The 18329-nt window shown below is 43.0% G+C and overlaps 1 protein-coding gene across 1 annotated transcript in view; it reads left to right on the top strand.

Annotated features, from left to right (window-relative positions):
• SUCLG1 (succinate-CoA ligase GDP/ADP-forming subunit alpha) overlaps positions 1-18329 on the top strand; it is an 82257-nt gene that overhangs the window by 60738 nt on the left and 3190 nt on the right. The window contains exon 8 of the mRNA XM_089653360.1: positions 12678-12866. Coding sequence (XP_089509486.1) covers positions 12678-12866 — 189 coding nt within the window. The remainder of the gene's footprint in view (positions 1-12677; positions 12867-18329) is intronic.

Below are 18329 nucleotides of genomic sequence, written 5' to 3'. Positions count from 1 at the left end.
TGTCTTGGGAGTATACCAGTCAGGCTTTGTGAGGTATGTAAATGGCCAACACCTATAGTAAGAGCATTGCTCAACTTTGGTCAAAGCTGCACAGATTGTTTCTCTCTACAAGTGCCCCTTATCTGCATAGGCAAAGGTAAACTAACCCTATAAAATGAGATTTAGCAAAATTTGCTAAAACAAAAAAAAAACTTCCCATAAGAATTTTTGCCTGTAACAGGAAGGCAAGCCTGTCTGCTAAAATATCCTGCCATGTCCGAGCACCATAGTAGCTATTATAGCCAATTTGTTTTGATTTACAGCTACTTCCCTTCAGCTTCTTTTATGGAGACGACTCTTCAGCATTCATCATGTGCCTTCTGATAGCTGAAAATCAAAAAAGAGAAAAAAACAGCAAGCGCACAATATCGAAGTATACTGATCATGTTTCTTCTGACAAGAGTTTTTCTCTTAATGCCAGAGAACAGCTACTCGGACTGCAGCTTATCTTTATCAGAATAAGGATTTCACAGAGTAAACAAGTAATGCAGATGGTGTCTGTAGCTTTATACACAGAGCACTTCTCTTCTTGGTCCTGTGCTTTTTATACAACTTATATTCAACTTTAACGATGGTAACTTTTAAACCTTGTTCTTCTGTTTACAGTGTAGCTTTACCTTTCTATTACACGACATTAAACCATGACTTACACGCCTTAAAACTGCTGAGTGCTATGCTGTTTCTATGCTGTAGAAGTATACCTTTTGTCTCCGGAAAATATACGGCGGTGTGATGGCCTGGTCCTATTCTATGGTTGTTTAAATACTCCATTACAGCAGAGAGCCCAAGGCACGGTAGTATATTTCTGCTAAGCCCAAGACATAAATCCAGTTAAGCTTTTAACAAGGTGCCTTTAAAGTATTCACATCTAAACTGCAAACTGTGTTTGCGATTCCTATCTTGACTGGAGAATGAAAATCATTAGAAATGCAGTACTTGCGCTGCTAAACTGTTTAACTGAAAGCAGTCTAGGTGCTCATAGTGCACTAAATTACAGCGCTTTTAGACTCCTTTGTATTGCATAGTCACACGATTCTGCATGATTTCAAAGTGTTCTGTACCTCTCATAATGGTAATGGAACTTGACCTACGTTTGGTCAATCAGAAGACAAAATAATCAGTGGCTTTGGCCCACCTGTGGCCAATCGAAACACAAAATCATCACTTTACTTGACCAACTTGGCTTGGGGCCAATCAGTCTTTTGTACCTCTCTTAATGGCCATGGGACTTGACTCACCTGTGGCTAATTAGAGCACAAAGTAATCAGTGGCCTTGCCAATGTGTGGCTAAATGGAGCATGAAATAATCACTGACCTCACCAACTTGTGGCCAAGCAGAACATTGAAATAGTCACTGGAGCTTACCAACTTGTGGCCAATTAGAACATAAAATAATCATTGGACCTGACCAAATTGTGGCCAGTCAAAGCATGAAATCATCACTGGACTTGACCAACTTGGCTTGTAGCCAATCAGTCTCCTGTACCTCTTGTAATGGCCAGAGGACTTGACCAGCTTGTGGCTAATTAGTACAGAAAATAACCAGTGGACTTGACCAACCCTATCATAACCAGAAATCGGCAGACTTGACCAGCTTGTGGCCAAGCAGAACATGAAATATTCACTGGCTTGACCAGCTTGTGGCCAGGCAGAACATGAAATATTCACTGGCTTGACCAGCTTGTGGCCAAGCAGAACATGAAATATTCACTGGCTTGACCAGCTTGTGGCCAAGCAGAACATTAAATATTCACTGGCTTGACCAGCTTGTGGCCAGGCAGAACATTAAATATTCACTGGCTTGACCAGCTTGTGGCCAGGCAGAACATGAAATATTCACCGGCTTGAGCAGCTTGTGGCCAGGCAGAACATGAAATATTCACCGGCTTGAGCAGCTTGTGGCCAGGCAGAACATGAAATATTCACCGGCTTGAGCAGCTTGTGGCCAGGCAGAACATGAAATATTCACCGGCTTGAGCAGCTTGTGGCCAGGCAGAACATGAAATATTCACCGGCTTGACCAGCTTGTGGCCAGTCAAAGCATAAAATCATTACCAGACTTGACCATCTTGACTTGAGGCCAATCAGCATCTTTTGTACCTCTCATAATGGTCAGGAGACTTGACCAACTAGGCCAATCAGAACAGAAAAAAATCAGTGGAAGGAGACCAACGTGTGGCCTTTCAGAAGTCATCACCAGATTTGACCAGCTTGTGACCAGTCAGAATATGAAATTGCCAGTGCAATCGTTTTATAGCTTGGAAAAAGTGGGCCACCATAAGTTTTTTTTTTTTTTTTTTTTTTTTTTTTTTTTTTTTTTTTTTTAGCTAGTCAAAGGATTACCACATTCTCCACTAGACCAGTACATTGCTATTTAGCTCCTTATATAAGATTTTCAGAATAAGAATAATCTGACACAGCTTTGTATGTGTTCGAAAGATCTGACCAGCTGCAAACCTCAGCCAATCACTTTATTAGAAAAGTCGAAGTACAGTACCAATCTGAAGCTAATCAAAGCTTTGGGGCACTCAGGATTAGGGTATTATGCAATTTATCAAAAAACTGAAATAGTCATAGTACCAGATCCAGCCATGATTTAGGGACTTATTAATAAAGCAGTAAATCTCACATTCACCAAACAATTGCTGCAGGTGAATCTTCCTGGTCCATGTGTTTTTAAATGACAGTGATTTGGTTTGCCACCAGTGAATGTTTAGTAAAAGTCGAAATTACTAATCTAAAGATACACCCCAAAGAGGTGAAAAGGATAACTAGTAAATTGCATGGTATTAAATATACTATTTTCCCCTGGGCTTACTTATTTGATGTAACTGCTAATATTTTTCTAGACATGTATACATTTCATGTAAAATATTTGTTTAAAGCTGAATTCCAGGAATCCAGCAATTAAATAAAAAAAAAAAAAAAAAAAGTCACACCATGAGTTAAGTCCATTGAGGTGTATGACACCTCCTGGGCCTAGCTCTATTATTTATATCACAGGTTTATATTACTCCTGGAAGACTGCTATCAATGTAGTTCCTGGAACCTTCTGAGCTAGACCTCTTGAACAGGCGAGCCGATGCAGCTGCTGTGCCCGCTCCCTCCCCTCTTCCTACCCATTCACAGAAGCCTTGGTATTATGTGAACACATTCACAAAATACCAAGGCTTCTGTGACTGGGCAGCAGAGGGGAGGGGTGGGCATAGCTGCTTTGTGTGCTTCTCTCCTCTCAGATCCTGGAGTGTCTCTCCGACAAAGCATTAAACCTGTGCAATGTAAAAAGAGAAGCCCAGGAGATGTCATACAGCTCCTTGGACTTAACTCATAGGGGGGATTTACTAAAACTGGTGCAGCTGTGCATGCTAAACTAAAACGGGTGCAGCTTGTTAACCATTTCAATACCGGGCAATTTTACCCCTTCCTGCCCAGGCCATTTTCCAGGTTTCAGCGCTCTCACACTTTGAATGACAATTGCACGGTCATACAACATTGTACCCAAACTAAAATAATATCATCTTCTTCACACAACTAGAGCTTTCTTTTGGTGGTATTTAATCACCGCTGGGGATTTTATTTTTTGCTAAATTATCAAAAAAAGACCGAAAAGTTTGAAAAAAACCCCCACATTTTTCTTTGTTTCTGTTATAAAAGTTTGCAAATAAATAATTGTTCTTCATAAATTTAGGCCGAGATGTATTCTGCTACATGTCTTTGGTGAAAATAACCCAAATTAGGATGTATTTTTTAGTTTGTAGGAAAGTTATAGAGTTCACAAACTATGGTATAGATCTGAAAATTGATCAATCCTGAAGTACTGACAGCCAATCTAATTTCTTGAGGTCCAAGAATGTCAGAATAGTACAGATATCCCCCAAATGACCCCTTTTTGCAGAGTAGACAGTCCGACGTACTTTACGAGAGGCATGGCAAGTTTTTTGAAGTTGTGTTTTTTTTGTCATAATTTTTCGGAAAATGAAAAAATGCAAAAAATTATTTTCACAATTTTTTATTTTTTTTTACATACTGTCACCAGTGCAGTACAGTGTCATCATATAACTGGCATGGCAGTGATCAGGGACACTAACTGATGACAGTATGAAAAAAAAAAAAAAAAAATTTAATTTTTTTTTATTTTTACTTTTTTATTACTTTTTTTTTCTTTTTTTTAAGATTTTTTTTTTCATATTTCACTATGTCCAAAGTAGTACAATGTTACCATAGTAACATTGGTACTACTTTGGGGAAGTGATCAGTATTTTTTTTTTTTTTACACAATTTGCTTATAGCAAAGAATTACTTTGCTATAAGCAAGCATTTACCAGAATGACATCGATTCATTCAGGTTTATTTATTTATTTATTTTTTTTGTGCTTAGCTGTGATTTGGCCACAGCTAATCACATGACGTGTGCATGTGATAGCTGTGACCATTCACAGCTAGACACTAGTATACAATGGATGGCATGAATGAAGCCATCCATTGTATACAACTGTCATGTGACCTGCTGTGATTGGTCACAGCAGGTCACATGGTACCGGCAAGGGGGGCCGATACTCAGATCTGTCATCAGCCATGTCCGAGGTACACGGCCGGTGACAGATCGCGCCGCTGCGCAGCTCTGCAAGTGCGAAAAGTGCACATGTGCGGCAGGACGCCATTTGGCGTCCAACCCGGAAATCCGATACATTTTTCCGGCCGCCTTTTGGCCGGGGCGTGTATTGGTTAAATTGACCTTTGGCAATTAAACCTGAAAGCTGATTGGTGTCTATGCAGAGCTGCACCAGATTTTTCACTTTCCAGTTGTAGTAAATAACCCCCATAATCTGCCTTCACTTTTGACAAAATGGTAGAATTCCTGGAATTCAGCTTTAATTCTCTCAAGTAATGTGCTTCTGTAGAAAGATACCTTAAAGCGTATGTTAGGGCAAAAATGAAGGTGTGTGTGTATGTATGTGTATATGTGTATGTATGTATATGTGTGTGTGTGTATATGTATGTAAGCTCCAAGGATCAGGGCCCTCCTTTCCCTCTTGTATTGAACTGTATTGTTGCTGTATTGTCTCCTGCTATATTGTAAAGCGCTGAGCAAACTGTTGGCGCTATATAAATCCTGTATAATTATATATATCTTTGGAAACTTTCCAAGCACAGAAAAATACCTGATCATCCTGCCAGAAATCCAGTGAGCTCCTAACGTCCTATTGTAAGCTGACAACACGGTGCCTCTAATATACAGAAATCCCAAGCAGTATTGTCAGCCCTGCTAAGTTTCTGCATGCTAGGGGAAGGTGTTCTGTAGTTCAGCAGGAGAGAACTGGGCAGGGCTTACAACACTGCTTTAGATTTTGGCGCGGCAAAGGCAGTGTTGTCAGCTCGCTTATAGGAAGTTAGGAGTTTAATGGATTTGTGTCAGGATCAGCCGGTATTTTTCTATACTTCTAGCATTTTAGCCACTAGCCTACAGGGCACTTATACCCCCTTCCTGTCCAGGCCAATTTCCAGCTTTCAGCGCTGTCACACTTTGAATGACAATTGCGTGGTCATGCAACACTGTACCCATATGAAATTTTTATAATTTTATTGTGACAGAGCTTTATCTTGGGGGTATTTAATCACCTCTGGGTTTTTTATTTTTACTTAAACCAAAAAAACACTGAAAATATTGAAAAAAAATAAAGTTTTTTTTTCTTCGTTTTTGTTATAAAATTTTGTAAATAAGTGATTTTTCTCCTTCACTGATGTGCGCTAATGAGGCTGCAGTGATGGGCACTGATAGGCTGCACTGATGAGGAGGCACTAGTAGGTGGCACCGATGGTCATTGACAGGCATCACTGATGGGCACTGAAAGGCAGCACTCGTATATGGCACTGTTAGGTGGCATTGACTGGCACTGTTAGGTGGCACTGACTGGTACTGTTAGGTGGCACTTATAGGCGGCACTGATGCACACTGATAGGTGGCACTGACTGGCATTGATAGGTGGCACTGACTGGCACTGATGGGTGACACTGAAAGGCAGCTCAGATGGGCACTGATATGTGGCATTGTGCACTAAAATGTGGCACTGATGGGCATTGGCAGGTGGCATGGATGAGCACTTAGCTGGCACTGATGGACACTGACAGGTGGCGCTGCTGGGGCTACACTGATCATCGGATCACACTGATAATTAGTGCTCTGATGATCTGTGTAGATTCCCCTCCGCGGAATGCCGATTACCGGCTCTCTACCTCTCGAGCTGTCAGCGTGACAGCTCGTGGGGAGAGAAATGCCAATAACCGGCATTTCCCTGTTTACATGTGATCAGCTGTGATTGGACACAGCTGATCACATGACCGAGCCGTCATCTTCGGCTCTTTCCGTGGATCGGTGATTCGCTGTGTCCGAGGTACACAGCGCACTGCCGATCGCCGCGTTGCGTGCTCCAGAAGCCGCGCATGCGCGGTTAGAATGGGAGGACGTCATATGACGTCCTCCCAGAACGAGAGAACCGCCTTGCGTCCGTCATTTTACTATATGGGGGGCGGGAGGTGGTTAAAGGAATATGACACGAGAGGAATGTGTGCATATGCTGACAGATCCACTTTTTTTTTTTTTACATACTTTACCTGTTGCCATTCCTTCCTATTGTAAAGCAGCATTTTCTGCTCTCGGAGTTTACATTGTACCGAGGGATTTCAAGAGCATTGCAATAATTGGTCTGGGCTTTCTTTCTGTCTTCCCTTGAGAAGGAAGGGAAAGCTTCTTTTACAAATCCCTGCGTCTGCACATTTACTTCAACTCTCCATTAGCTCTCTTTTTGATATAATTTTCCTGTATCCTAATTAACAACTTAAAGGTGTAAAATGGTCATTTTTTTTCTTTGCCTTCTCAGGTTTTTACCAATTAACGCTGTTTTTAAAAGAAAGAAAAATCTATAAAAGCCTAATTAATTTTCATTCATTGTTTAACTAGACTAATTTGCTACCTAGAGATTATTTTTTAGCCACATTTATATGGAGGTTACAAAAAAAACTGGATCAATGTGCTGCTATTAGTATGGATTACATGAGGAGTAGAAGAGGTCTCCATTGCCATGTAATATTAATGTAGCATGACCTGTACAGGCTGGATCGCTGTTATTGGCTGCTACTATAGTTAAGGTTCACCATCATCACAGAGTTGCAGTGACTGGTTTTAAAGTAGAATTTTGGGCAAAACCTAACTAAAAATTGATTTAAAAAGGTTTCATCTCCCCTCCTAACACCTATTCTGAACAACCTAAATTAAGTAAGGAAACATCTGTATACTTGACTATTTTCAAGCGACTCCTGTCACATGATCTCCCCTATGTCAGCTAGCACCGGTTGCAGGGGAGAGGAGAGAGCACTCCTGGGAATGGTCTCATCACCCATAGGCTTCAGTGGTCCATTCATTGTCAGCAATTTCACCTCTCCTCTGCAGCAGCATCACATGACCAGACCGGAGCGGCCTGAAAATAGGTAAGGATACAGATATTTCTTACACGGGTTAGTAAGAATCAGTGTTAGGTGGGAGGGAGGGGGCATTTTAAAGAGTGAATAGGTTTTGCCTGGAATTCCACTTTAATTGTTTGTCCCTGCTTTTCAGAAGTGAAGTCCTACTTTTAAAGTGATACTAAATGCAATAAAAAAACCCAATAAATTAACAAACATGTCATACTTGCCTGCTCTGTGCAGTGGTCTTGCACAAAGCAGCCCTGATTTTCTTCTCTGGGTCCTCTCCGGTGATCCTGACTCCTCCTTTATGCCAAGTGCCCCAAAGCAAGCTGCTTGCATTGGGGGCACCCATGCAGGCTCACTCCCGAGTCACTGCTCTGCATGTCTATTCACATACAGAGCCATAGCTCGGCCCAACACCCTCTCTCTCCTCATTGGCTCACTGGTTGTGATTGACAAATCCCCTTTTCTCCCACTCTTTTCCCCCTTCCTCGCACTTTCTTCTTCCTCCGTTTCCCCTCTCCCCTCCCCTCTCTTTCCAACCCTCCTGCGCTCTCCTCTTCCTTCGCCGCTCCTGCGCTCTCCTCTTCCTTCGCCGCTCCTGCGCTCTCCTCTTCCTTCGCAGCTCCTGCGCTCTCCTCTTCCTTCGCAGCTCCTGCGCTCTCCTCTTCCTTCGCAGCTCCTGCGCTCTCCTCTTCCTTCGCAGCTCCTGCGCTCTCCTCTTCCTGCGCCGCTCCTGCGCTCTCCTCTTCCTGCGCCGCTCCTGCGCTCTCCTCTTCCTGCGCTCTCCTCTTCCTGTGCCGCTCCTGCGCTCTTTTCTAACCCCCCGCCCTCCTCCTGCGCTCTTTTCTAACCCCCCGCCCTCCTCCTGCGCTCTTTTCTAACCCCCCGCCCTCCTCCTGCGCTCTTTTCTAACCCCCGCCCTCCTCCTGCGCTCTTTTCTAATCCCCCGCCCTCCTCCTGCGCTCTTTTCTAATCCCCGCCCTCCTCCTGCGCTCTTTTGCCCACCTCATGTTCTCTCCGCCTCGAGTGACTGGTCACGCAACTGGAAGGCCCCTGCTGAGCCTGTTGATCAATGCTCATGGCATAAATAAGCTCTGACAGCAGCATAGAAAAGTCAAGTCACAAGGCTAGCTGTGCTTTATAAATCTCAGGACTGGTTGGACAGGAATGCAAATAACTTTGGCAGGTGAAACCGGTCTTTAACTGTTTGACCGACTTTAGTTTTCTTACAATTTAAATATAACGTCCTCGTATACAGTATTCCATTTTTGGCTTAGAGCTAGATCTTGTATTTCAGATCATTTTCTTCATTGTGGTGGGGGGGGGGGGGTAGCAGAAGTCGCAAGCCATCGATTGCTCTATGTAATAGACTAAAAGTGTCTAGTGGCCCGGCATCCGCTATTGTATTATAACTAATGAATAAATAATTGAAACGTTTCCTAATTTGTTGTTTTGTTCTCCGCCTGGCTAAGCGGTCCTGCTCATGCACATCGATTATACCTGCTTTGTTATTTATCACAATAATTTATAAGTGAGTCGCTTTCATTTTCTTTTTTCTTCTTCAATTCCAGACAAATTTATTTTATTAAGTGCTGGAGGTGCTGAAATTAGCCCTTTAATTTCAGCAGTGAAAACTGATGGTGTACATAAATATATATATATTTAATTATTATTATTATTATTTTTTTTTTTTTTTGTGTCTGAGAGCAAGTAATTTTTTCTGCTCTTCACCTCAGCATAATGGGATGGGGGTGGACGGTCTTGTGTTGGAGGTTTTGGGAAATAATAGCCGCGGCATATGAATAGGAGTCTTGTGATGGCCTGTTCATCTGCTGGCATGCTGCACTCCATCCTCACACACAGCCTTGTCATCTGCAGGTGTTTTTCTCTGCCAGTTCTAGTACTGGTTAGTTATGTGCAAGATTTCAATTATGTCTTTTTTTTTCCAACCTGATTGTCCACTATGTTGGCTACCTTTTGTGAGATAGCAATCCTTTAGAGACCCTTATGCTAGAACAGGGGTCTCCAACCTACAATCTGCGGGCCACATCCGGCCCACTATAAGATTGTATTTGGCCCCCAACTAGGCTCAGTGGTGTATCTTCAATGTGCATTGATAGGGGATTAACGTCAGTAGAGGCTGCCTATTATTTCTGCTTCATTTCTGTAAGGGGGGGGGGAGGCTCTGATGAGGGCCATAATGTAAGAGGGGACACTAATGGGGACCCTGGTGAAAGGGGGGACTGGAGGGGTCTCTACTGGGGACCCTGGTGTAAGGGGGACTCTGCTGGGGACCATGGAGTAAAACGGACTCTTCTGGGACCCTTGGGGCACTCTGGTGTAAGGCCAGGGTCCACATCAGACCACCCCCCCTTTCCTTACACCACAGTCCCCAGAGTGCCCCAAGGGTCCCAGAAGAGTCCGTTTTACTCCATGGTCCCCAGCAGAGTCCCCCTTAGGCCAGGGTCCACATCAGACCACCCCCCCTTTCCTAAGGGGGACTCTTCTGAGGACCCTAGTTTAAGGGGTGGGGGGGCGCGTCTCTGAGGACCCTGATGTAAGGGGGGCTGGCGGCTCTGATGGGGACTCTGATATAAGGGGAACTCTTATAATGGGATTTTTTGGCCTTTGAGTATTTGCAAAATATATGATGTGACCATTGTACTGAAAAGTTTGGAAATCCCTCTGATGAAATGTTGTTTCAAATAAAGTTTTCTTAAAAAAACACATCACACTGCAGGCTCACTGTCCCTGAACTAACAGTAGCCCACATGCTAAAAAGTGTGTAAGCATGCGTCGCTGTTTGAGTCCAAAAGGCTATGTAGGAAGTTGGGGGAGGGGCAGAGGAGCTGGGCCAATATAGGGACTTCTAGACACTCCCAGAAGAGAACTATGCCATTCAAGGGGGGAGGGGACTAAGGAATTGACTTTTTTCCTTGAGTAGTTACATTTTCTAGCAAATTTTAAAAGCACATTGTAAGTGAATAAAAAAAATTATAGAAAGGAAAAAAACTGCAAATAGGCATTTTAAAATGTTTTTTTTTTTTTTTTTTTTAAACTGAAAATTTTCAGATGGTAACAGGGTCTCTTTAATCACTTTGCATTCAGAAAACATTTTTAAATGTATTAAAAATCTGTATTTAATTTTCGCTGATGCAGTGGCATTACTTAGACAGGTCACAGATGCTAAAATTTTTATTTTTTTTTTAACCTTCCACCAAGGGTGAAATTGAATCTCGGCCTGACCCAATTGAACAGAATTGGATCCCCATCCGTCCCTTTTTAGGGTGATCGAATCAGATGTCGACGGGTGTAATCAGACGTGTCACTCTATAGAGGACAATGAAGGTTCCGATGGGGTCCGCCTGAAAAACAGGCAGGTGGACCCGATTGGAACATCCGTGTAAAAGAACCCTTATTTTTTTAAAGCCAAACTCTGGGCAAATATAATTCATCCCTTGCAGTAGGACTGTGCCAGCACTGCAAGGGTTAATAGCTCATTTTGTCCAGGGGAGGGGAGAAACTGTTTTAATTATCTGTTTCTCCCACATGATCCAGCAGTAGACTGTTCCCTTGGCGTCCTCACATCCAGTGCAGGGCTATGGACCCTGCTCTAGTCTTGATGACATCAGGACTCTAGACTGATGGAGTGTGGGGATGCAGATGCTGCAGGAAAGAACGGGTAAGTATGTCTCCTTTTATTGTTCCTCTAGACCTAAACTAGTGATTAACCCCTGCAGCGCAGGCAGAGCCCCACTGAAAGGGACAAGTTTATTTGGTGGTGTTGGGCTTTAACCACTTGCCGCCCGCCCTATGGCCGAATGGCGGCCGGCAAATGTCATCAGCATTCCGGGTGGACGCCATATGGCGTCCTCCCACACATGCGCAGATTGCGCTCTTGCAGAGCCGCACAGCGGCGTGATCTGTCACCAGCCGTGTACCTCGGACACTGCCGATGACAGATCTGAGTATGGGCCCCCGTTGCTGGTACCATGTGACCTGCTGTGACCAATCACAGCAGGTCACATGACAGTTGTATACAATGGATGGCTTCATTCATGCCATCCATTGTATACTAGTGTCTAGCTGTGAATGGTCACAGCTAATCACATGCACATGTCATGTGATTAGCTGTGGCCAAATCACAGCTAAGCACAAAAAAAAACAAAAAAAAAAACCCTGAATGAATCGGATGTCATTCAGGTAAATGCTTGCTTATAGCAAAGTAATTCTTTGCTATAAGCAAATTGTGTAGTTGAAAAAAAAAAAAATACTGATCACTTCCCCAAAGTAGTACAATGTTACTATGGTAACATTGTACTACATTGGTCATAGTTAAATATGAAAAAAAATAAACAAAATGTAATAAAAAAAAAAAAAAAAAAATATATATTTTTTTTTATACTGTCACCATCAGTGTCCCTGATCACCGCCATGCCAGTTATATGATGACGCTGTACTGCACTGGTGACAGTATGTAAAAAAAAAAAAAAAAATAGTGAAACTAATTTTTTTTTATTTTTTAATTTTCCGAAAAATTATGACAAAAAAAATACAACTTCAAAAAACTCGCGATGCCTCTTATGAAGTACGTCGGACTGTCTACTTTGCAAAAAGGGGTCATTTGGGGGATATCTGTACTGTTCCGACATTCTTGGACCTCAAGAAATTAGATTGGCTGTCAGTACTTCAGGATTGATCAATATTCAGATCTATACCATAGTTTGTGAACTCTATAACTTTCCTACAAACTAAAAAATCCCTCCTAATTTGGGTTATTTTCACCAAAGACATGTAGCAGAATACATCTCGGCCTAAATTTATGAAGAACAATTATTTATTTGCAAACTTTTATAACAGAAACAAAGAAACGTGTTTTTTTTCAAACTTTTTGGTCTTTTTTTGTTAATTTAGCAAAAAATAAAAACCCCAGTGGTGATTAAATACCACCAAAAGAAAGCTCTAGTTGTGTGAAGAAAATGATAAAATTTTAGTTTGGGTACAATGCTGTATGACCGCGCAATTGTCATTCAAAGTGTGAGAGCGCTGAAACCTGAAAAATGGCCTGGGCAAGAAGGTGTAAAATTGCCCGGTATTGAATTGGTTAAAGATCACATGTATATCTGAAACATAGAAATTATTATTTCATTCTATTTTTAACTCTTTATCAACAGGGTCCGGATGCCAAGCCAGTGGTGTCTTTCATTGCTGGTCTCACAGCCCCACCAGGTAGGAGGATGGGACATGCAGGAGCCATTATCGCAGGTGGCAAAGGTGGCGCTAAGGAGAAAATTGCAGCTTTGCAGAGAGCCGGAGTGGTTGTCAGTATGTCTCCTGCCCAGCTTGGTAGCACCATGCACAAGGTAAGGAACACAGATGTGAAAACTTCGCTGAAATTACACCGCCAACCGGAGAGAAGAAATGCTAAGCAGCTGTCGAGTGGCTTTGATTGTTCAGTCGCAGGCTGTTTCCTGCACCTCAGCTGCTCTTAATTGTCGCAAACAATCGTGGCTGGCGCACGGGAAATATTTTCCACTGTTACTTCCCCTTCTCCCACAGACTCTTTCAAAGCCATAAGAACACTCAGGCATACTGCACGGCCCCTCTTTAAGCCCTTATCAAAAAACGATGTACAGTGAGAGCCAAGCGTAATTGTGGGGAATTAAACTTGCATTTGGCACAGTGGCAAGCAAATGGCAAAAAATATCTATATTACAACACAGCTGTCAGGAAATGGTGTAGTCATGTTGCTTCACAAACGTTCATTCAGAAAGTTGAAGATATTTTTGAGCTGAAAACCGCTTTAGAAATGTTTCCTTAACCACTTGAGTACCAGCCTGCCATACACCTTCATTATCATTTTGGTTTTCAGTGCTGTGGTAGATTGACAATTACTCTGTCATGCAACACTGTACCCAAATTAATTTTATATACACTGCTCCAAAAAAATTAAAGGAACACTTGATACTGATATGGACGGGGTAATGTGTTGGTAATATAAGGACGCCCCATCGTTTGATGGAAATGAAAATGATCAACCTACAGAGGACTGAATTCAAAGACAACCCGGAAATGAAAGTGAAACAATGATGCAGCAGGCTAGTCCATTTTCCTAAATTTCATTTCAGCAACTCAAAATGGTACTCAGTAGTTTGTGTGGCCCCCACACGGTTGTATTCATGCCTGACAACATCGGGGGAGGCTCCTAATGAGATGACAGATGGTGTCCTGGGGGATTTCCTCCCAGATCTGGACCAGGACATCACTGAGCTCCTGGACAGTCTGAAGAACAACCTGGCGGCGGCGGATGGACCGAAACATGATATCCCAGAGGTGTTCTATTAGATTTAGGTCAGACGAGTGTGGGGGCCATTCAATGGTATCAATTCCTTCATTCTCCAGGAACTGCCTGCATACTGTCGCCACATGAGGCCGGGCATTGTTGTGCACCAGGAGGAATCCAAGACCCACTGCACCAGCGTAGAATCTGACAATGGGTCCAAGGATTTCATCCCGATACCTAATGGCAGTCAGGGTGCCATTATCTAGCCTGTAGAGGTCTGTGCGTCCCTCCATGGATATGCCTCCCCAGACCATCACTGACCCACCAAAACGGTCATGCTGAACGATGTTACAGGCAGCATAATGTTCTCAACGGCTTCTCCAGACCCTTTCATGTCTGTCACATGTGCTCAGGGTGAACCTGCTCTCATCTGTGAAAAGCACAGGGTGCCAGTGGCGGACCTGCCAATTCTGGTGTTCAATGACAAATGCCAATCCAGCTCTATGGTGCCGGACAATGAGAACAGGGCCCACTAGAGGATGTTGGGCCCTCAGGCCACCCTCATGAAGTCTGTTTCTGATTGTTTGGTCAGAGACATTCACACCAGTGGCCTGCTGGAGGTCATTTTGTAGGGCTCTGGCAGTGCTCATCCTGTTCCTCCTTATACAAAGGAGAAGATACAGGTCCTACTGATGGGTTAAGGACCTTCTACAGCCCTGTCCAGCTCTCCTAAAGTAACTGCCTGTCTCCTGGAATCTCCTTCATGCTCTTGACACTGTGCTGGGAGACACAGCAAACCTTCTGGCAATAGCACGTATTGATGTGCCATCCTGGAGGAGTTGGACTGCCTGTGCAACTTCTGTAGGGTCCAGGTATCACCTCATGCTACCAGTAGTGATACTGACCCTAGCCAAATGCAAAACTAGTGAAAGACAGTCAGAAAAGATGAGTAGGGAAAAAAATGTGGTCTCCACCTGTAAACCCATTCCTGTTTTGGGGGTCGTCTCATTGTTGCCCATCCAGTACACCTGTTGTTAATCAGTATCAGATGCTTTGGTGTTAATGACATTAACAGCCCCCTCTGCTACTTAAACTCCTGGGGTATTGATCTGGTGAGTTAATTGACTTGATGCTATACTCTGATTTAGCCTGGGTTCACACTTGTGCGGTGCAACATACCTCATGTGATTTGCACAGAAACCACACTGCATTCCTGTGCAAATCACATGCAAATTCTGTGCGGTGTGATTTGAGCCATATATCTTGTGCGGCTCAAAACGCACTACATTCGTACGAAAAAGGTGCAGGACCCTTTTTTTTTGTTCGCACTAGAATCGGATCGCATGGGTGTGAACACCCATGCGATCCAATTCTGCACATCGTACCACGTTCTGCGAACTGATTTCTGATGTCGTTCACTTAAAATACACACCCGCAATGGTTCGTGTGAACAGGGTGCGATTATAATGCGGTGCGGAAATCACAGAAACCGGTGCAAATTTTGCACCACATCAGTGTGAACTCAGGCTAAAAAGTGTTCCTTTTAATTTTTTTTGAGCAGTGTATATTTTTTTACGTTTTTTTTTTTTTTACCTTTTTATTACTTGGTTCTCTTCAAAACACATACTTACCTGCATAGTGAATCTAGAATTGTCCCACTGCAATCTGCTGTTCAGGTGCCATGTGGGGCCCGCAACAACATCTTTGACTTTTTCAGGGTGTAGGCAGCCAGCTCCAACAACACACCCGGTCTCACTCTCTAGCCTATTATTATTATTTTTATATATATATATATATATATATATGTTCTTCTATTGTTGTGACTTAGATGACGTTCAGAGCACATTTTATGCCCAATTCATGCAAAACTCCACGTAATCCCAAGGGGTTCACATACTTTTTCTTGCAACTGTATATAATATTTTATATATATATAATATATAATTTATTTTTTATAATTTTTTTTTAATTAAAATAAGAGTTTATACTTGTCTGTTCTGTGCAGTGGTATTGCACAGGACAGCCTCTTATCTCCTCTTCTGGGGTCTCCCAACGACGCTCTTCACTCCTCTCCTGCATGTGCCCCCCTTAGCAAGCCATGTGTTTGCTCATAGGCACACATACGGAAGTGCTCTCAAGCCGGGTTGTGTGTGTCCCTAGACATGGCCCTGCTCCTTCCTTACAGGATTTGACTGATGATGATCCCACAATCAAACCCTAACGTCTTTCTCACCCCCTAATCTGCTGCTGCTTGTGCTCTGGAACTTAATACCGATCGTTCATGGATTAGTCTCTATTGTAAGAGAGAGGGGGGCAGGCTCTCCAAAGTATTACATTTTACATTTGTGTTCACTGTAATTTGGCTAGCACAGTGATCACAAGGTACAGAGCTGCTTGGATCCACTCTGTACACTGTGTCTGTGAATCGAGCTGTCTGATGACAGCTTTGTTAACTGCTACTAACGGCAGGAGCACTGACCGCCCGGTGATGTTTATAAATGGCATGACAGAAGAGGAGATCAACCTCCCGATCTTTTTTTTTTGTTTAACACTTTGGTAGGGAGGTGGTAAACTACACCTTTGGGTAAATCATAACAGCCAAACAAAAACGAAATGCCTTTTAGAGTTGCCTTGTGGCTTGCAAGCCATCCCAGTATAAGATGCAGGCTACTTTACACTACACTTCCCAAACTCTGCTGTACCTTATTCAATAGGATGTTCCATTGGTGGTTGCTATCCATGGCAATCTGGGAGCTTGTATAGAGCCAGATTACTCCAAACAAAAGTGGGTGTGGCCTACACCTGATGGGCATTCCACTAGCGGGTTCAGAAGTATTGTTCAGGCTCCCCCCTATTGTCAGCATGTCATGTAATATTGCTTGCGGATAAAGCTGATGTAAAGGTGACAGTGCTGCCACTTACCAGGAACCATCCTAGCCTTGTCACCCTATAAAAAGAATCGTCATACAGCAGAGAGCTCTGGCAAGATTAAAAGGTATTAATGAATATATAAAAGGTGGGGTGAGGACAAAAAAATATTATTTGGGGTAACTTTGTATTCTGAACAACATATACATTTCTCCTATAGTTTTACTTTTAATAACATGTTATCCAATTTGTCTGGAATGTGTTCTCTAGGTAAAGTGTGTTCTCTAGGTAAAGTGTGTTCTCTAGGTAAAGTGTGTTCTCTAGGTAAAGTGTATCTCCACTATTGCAGCCAAATTGGGATAATGCCTACTTTTTTTTTTTATTTTTTACATGTTCTTAATTATGCATCACTACTCAAAGGAAAAAAAAATCTGCTACTATGCTGGGGCGCCTGTGGAATTGTTTACAACTGATAATGAGATCTGAGAGCACAGGACATTGTATGTTAATGAGAGATAACATGGTGTGCACTTTGATGTCAGTGGGAACAGACTGAGGTGTTTTTTTTTTTTTTTTTGTTTTTTTTTGTCTCTCATTTTAAATTGTTCAGAGTAGCTTGCTTTTAGGTATGTGTTCCCATTCACACAGCATAACACATAGTGGGGTTTTCTCAGAGTTAACCGCTTCCTGACTGAGCTATAGCCAAAAGACGGCTACAGCATGGCTCCACAGTTCTGGAAAGCCATCCTCCCATGTGTGTTGCTCCCACACGCGCTCGCTGACTGGTGTGTCCTTTTGGACACAGCTGATTGCGGTTTACCATGTGATCACATCTGTCCAATGACAGCTGGTCATGTTTAAACGGAGTTGCTGGTTATTGGAATTACGTTCCTCACATGCTGTCTCTGAGAGCTGATAACTGGCAAGTCTGACAGGGCACAAATGAGTACATGGCTTACACCGATAATCAGAGCATTGATCATCCGTGCCCAATAATTCAGTGTATCAGTGCAGCCTCAGCAGAGCACATCAGTGCCCGTCAGTGCAGTTTCATCAGCATACATCAGTGAAGAAGAAAAATTAATTATTTGCAGAATTTTATAACATAAATAAAACCACCTTTTTTTTTTTTTGTTTTTTTTAATATAAATTTTTGGGGTGGGGGGGGTGTTTAGTAAAAATAAAAACCCCAGTGATGATTAAATACCACCAAAGAAAACCTCGATCTGTCTCAAGAAAATTATAAAAAATTAATTTGGGTACAGTGTTGCATGACTGCGAAATTGTCATTCAAAGTGCGACAGCACTGAAAATTTGTCCTGGGCAGGAAAGGGGTAAAAGTGGCCGGTGTTGGAGTGCATAAGGCTACGTTCACACTAGCGTTGTGTGCAGGCGGCAGAGAGGCGTTTGGTAAGCGTTTTTACCGCTTCCCAAACGCCTCTGCCAATTCTGCACATTACAGCACATGGTGCTGTTCTAACAGGAGCGTTTGCGTCTCGTCGCGGCAAAACGGACGCCTCTGGACGAGTCAGGAGGCTTTGAAGCCTCCTATTCTCATCTATGGTGCCGCTCCGCAAACGCCCGGCCGGCGTTTGCGACGCGGTTGCGGGGCGTTTGCGGAGCGGTAACACCACTCAAACTGCATTATAGGCGTTTGTGGGGCGTTATTAACGCT

Source organism: Staurois parvus, unplaced genomic scaffold, assembly GCF_062004578.1.
Source record: "Staurois parvus isolate SC_StPar_1 unplaced genomic scaffold, SC_StPar_1.0 ptg000708l, whole genome shotgun sequence".
Taxonomy (NCBI): Eukaryota; Metazoa; Chordata; class Amphibia; order Anura; family Ranidae; genus Staurois; species Staurois parvus.
The sequence above is the reverse complement of the archived record's forward strand: the minus strand, read 5'-3'. Positions and strand labels throughout refer to the sequence as shown.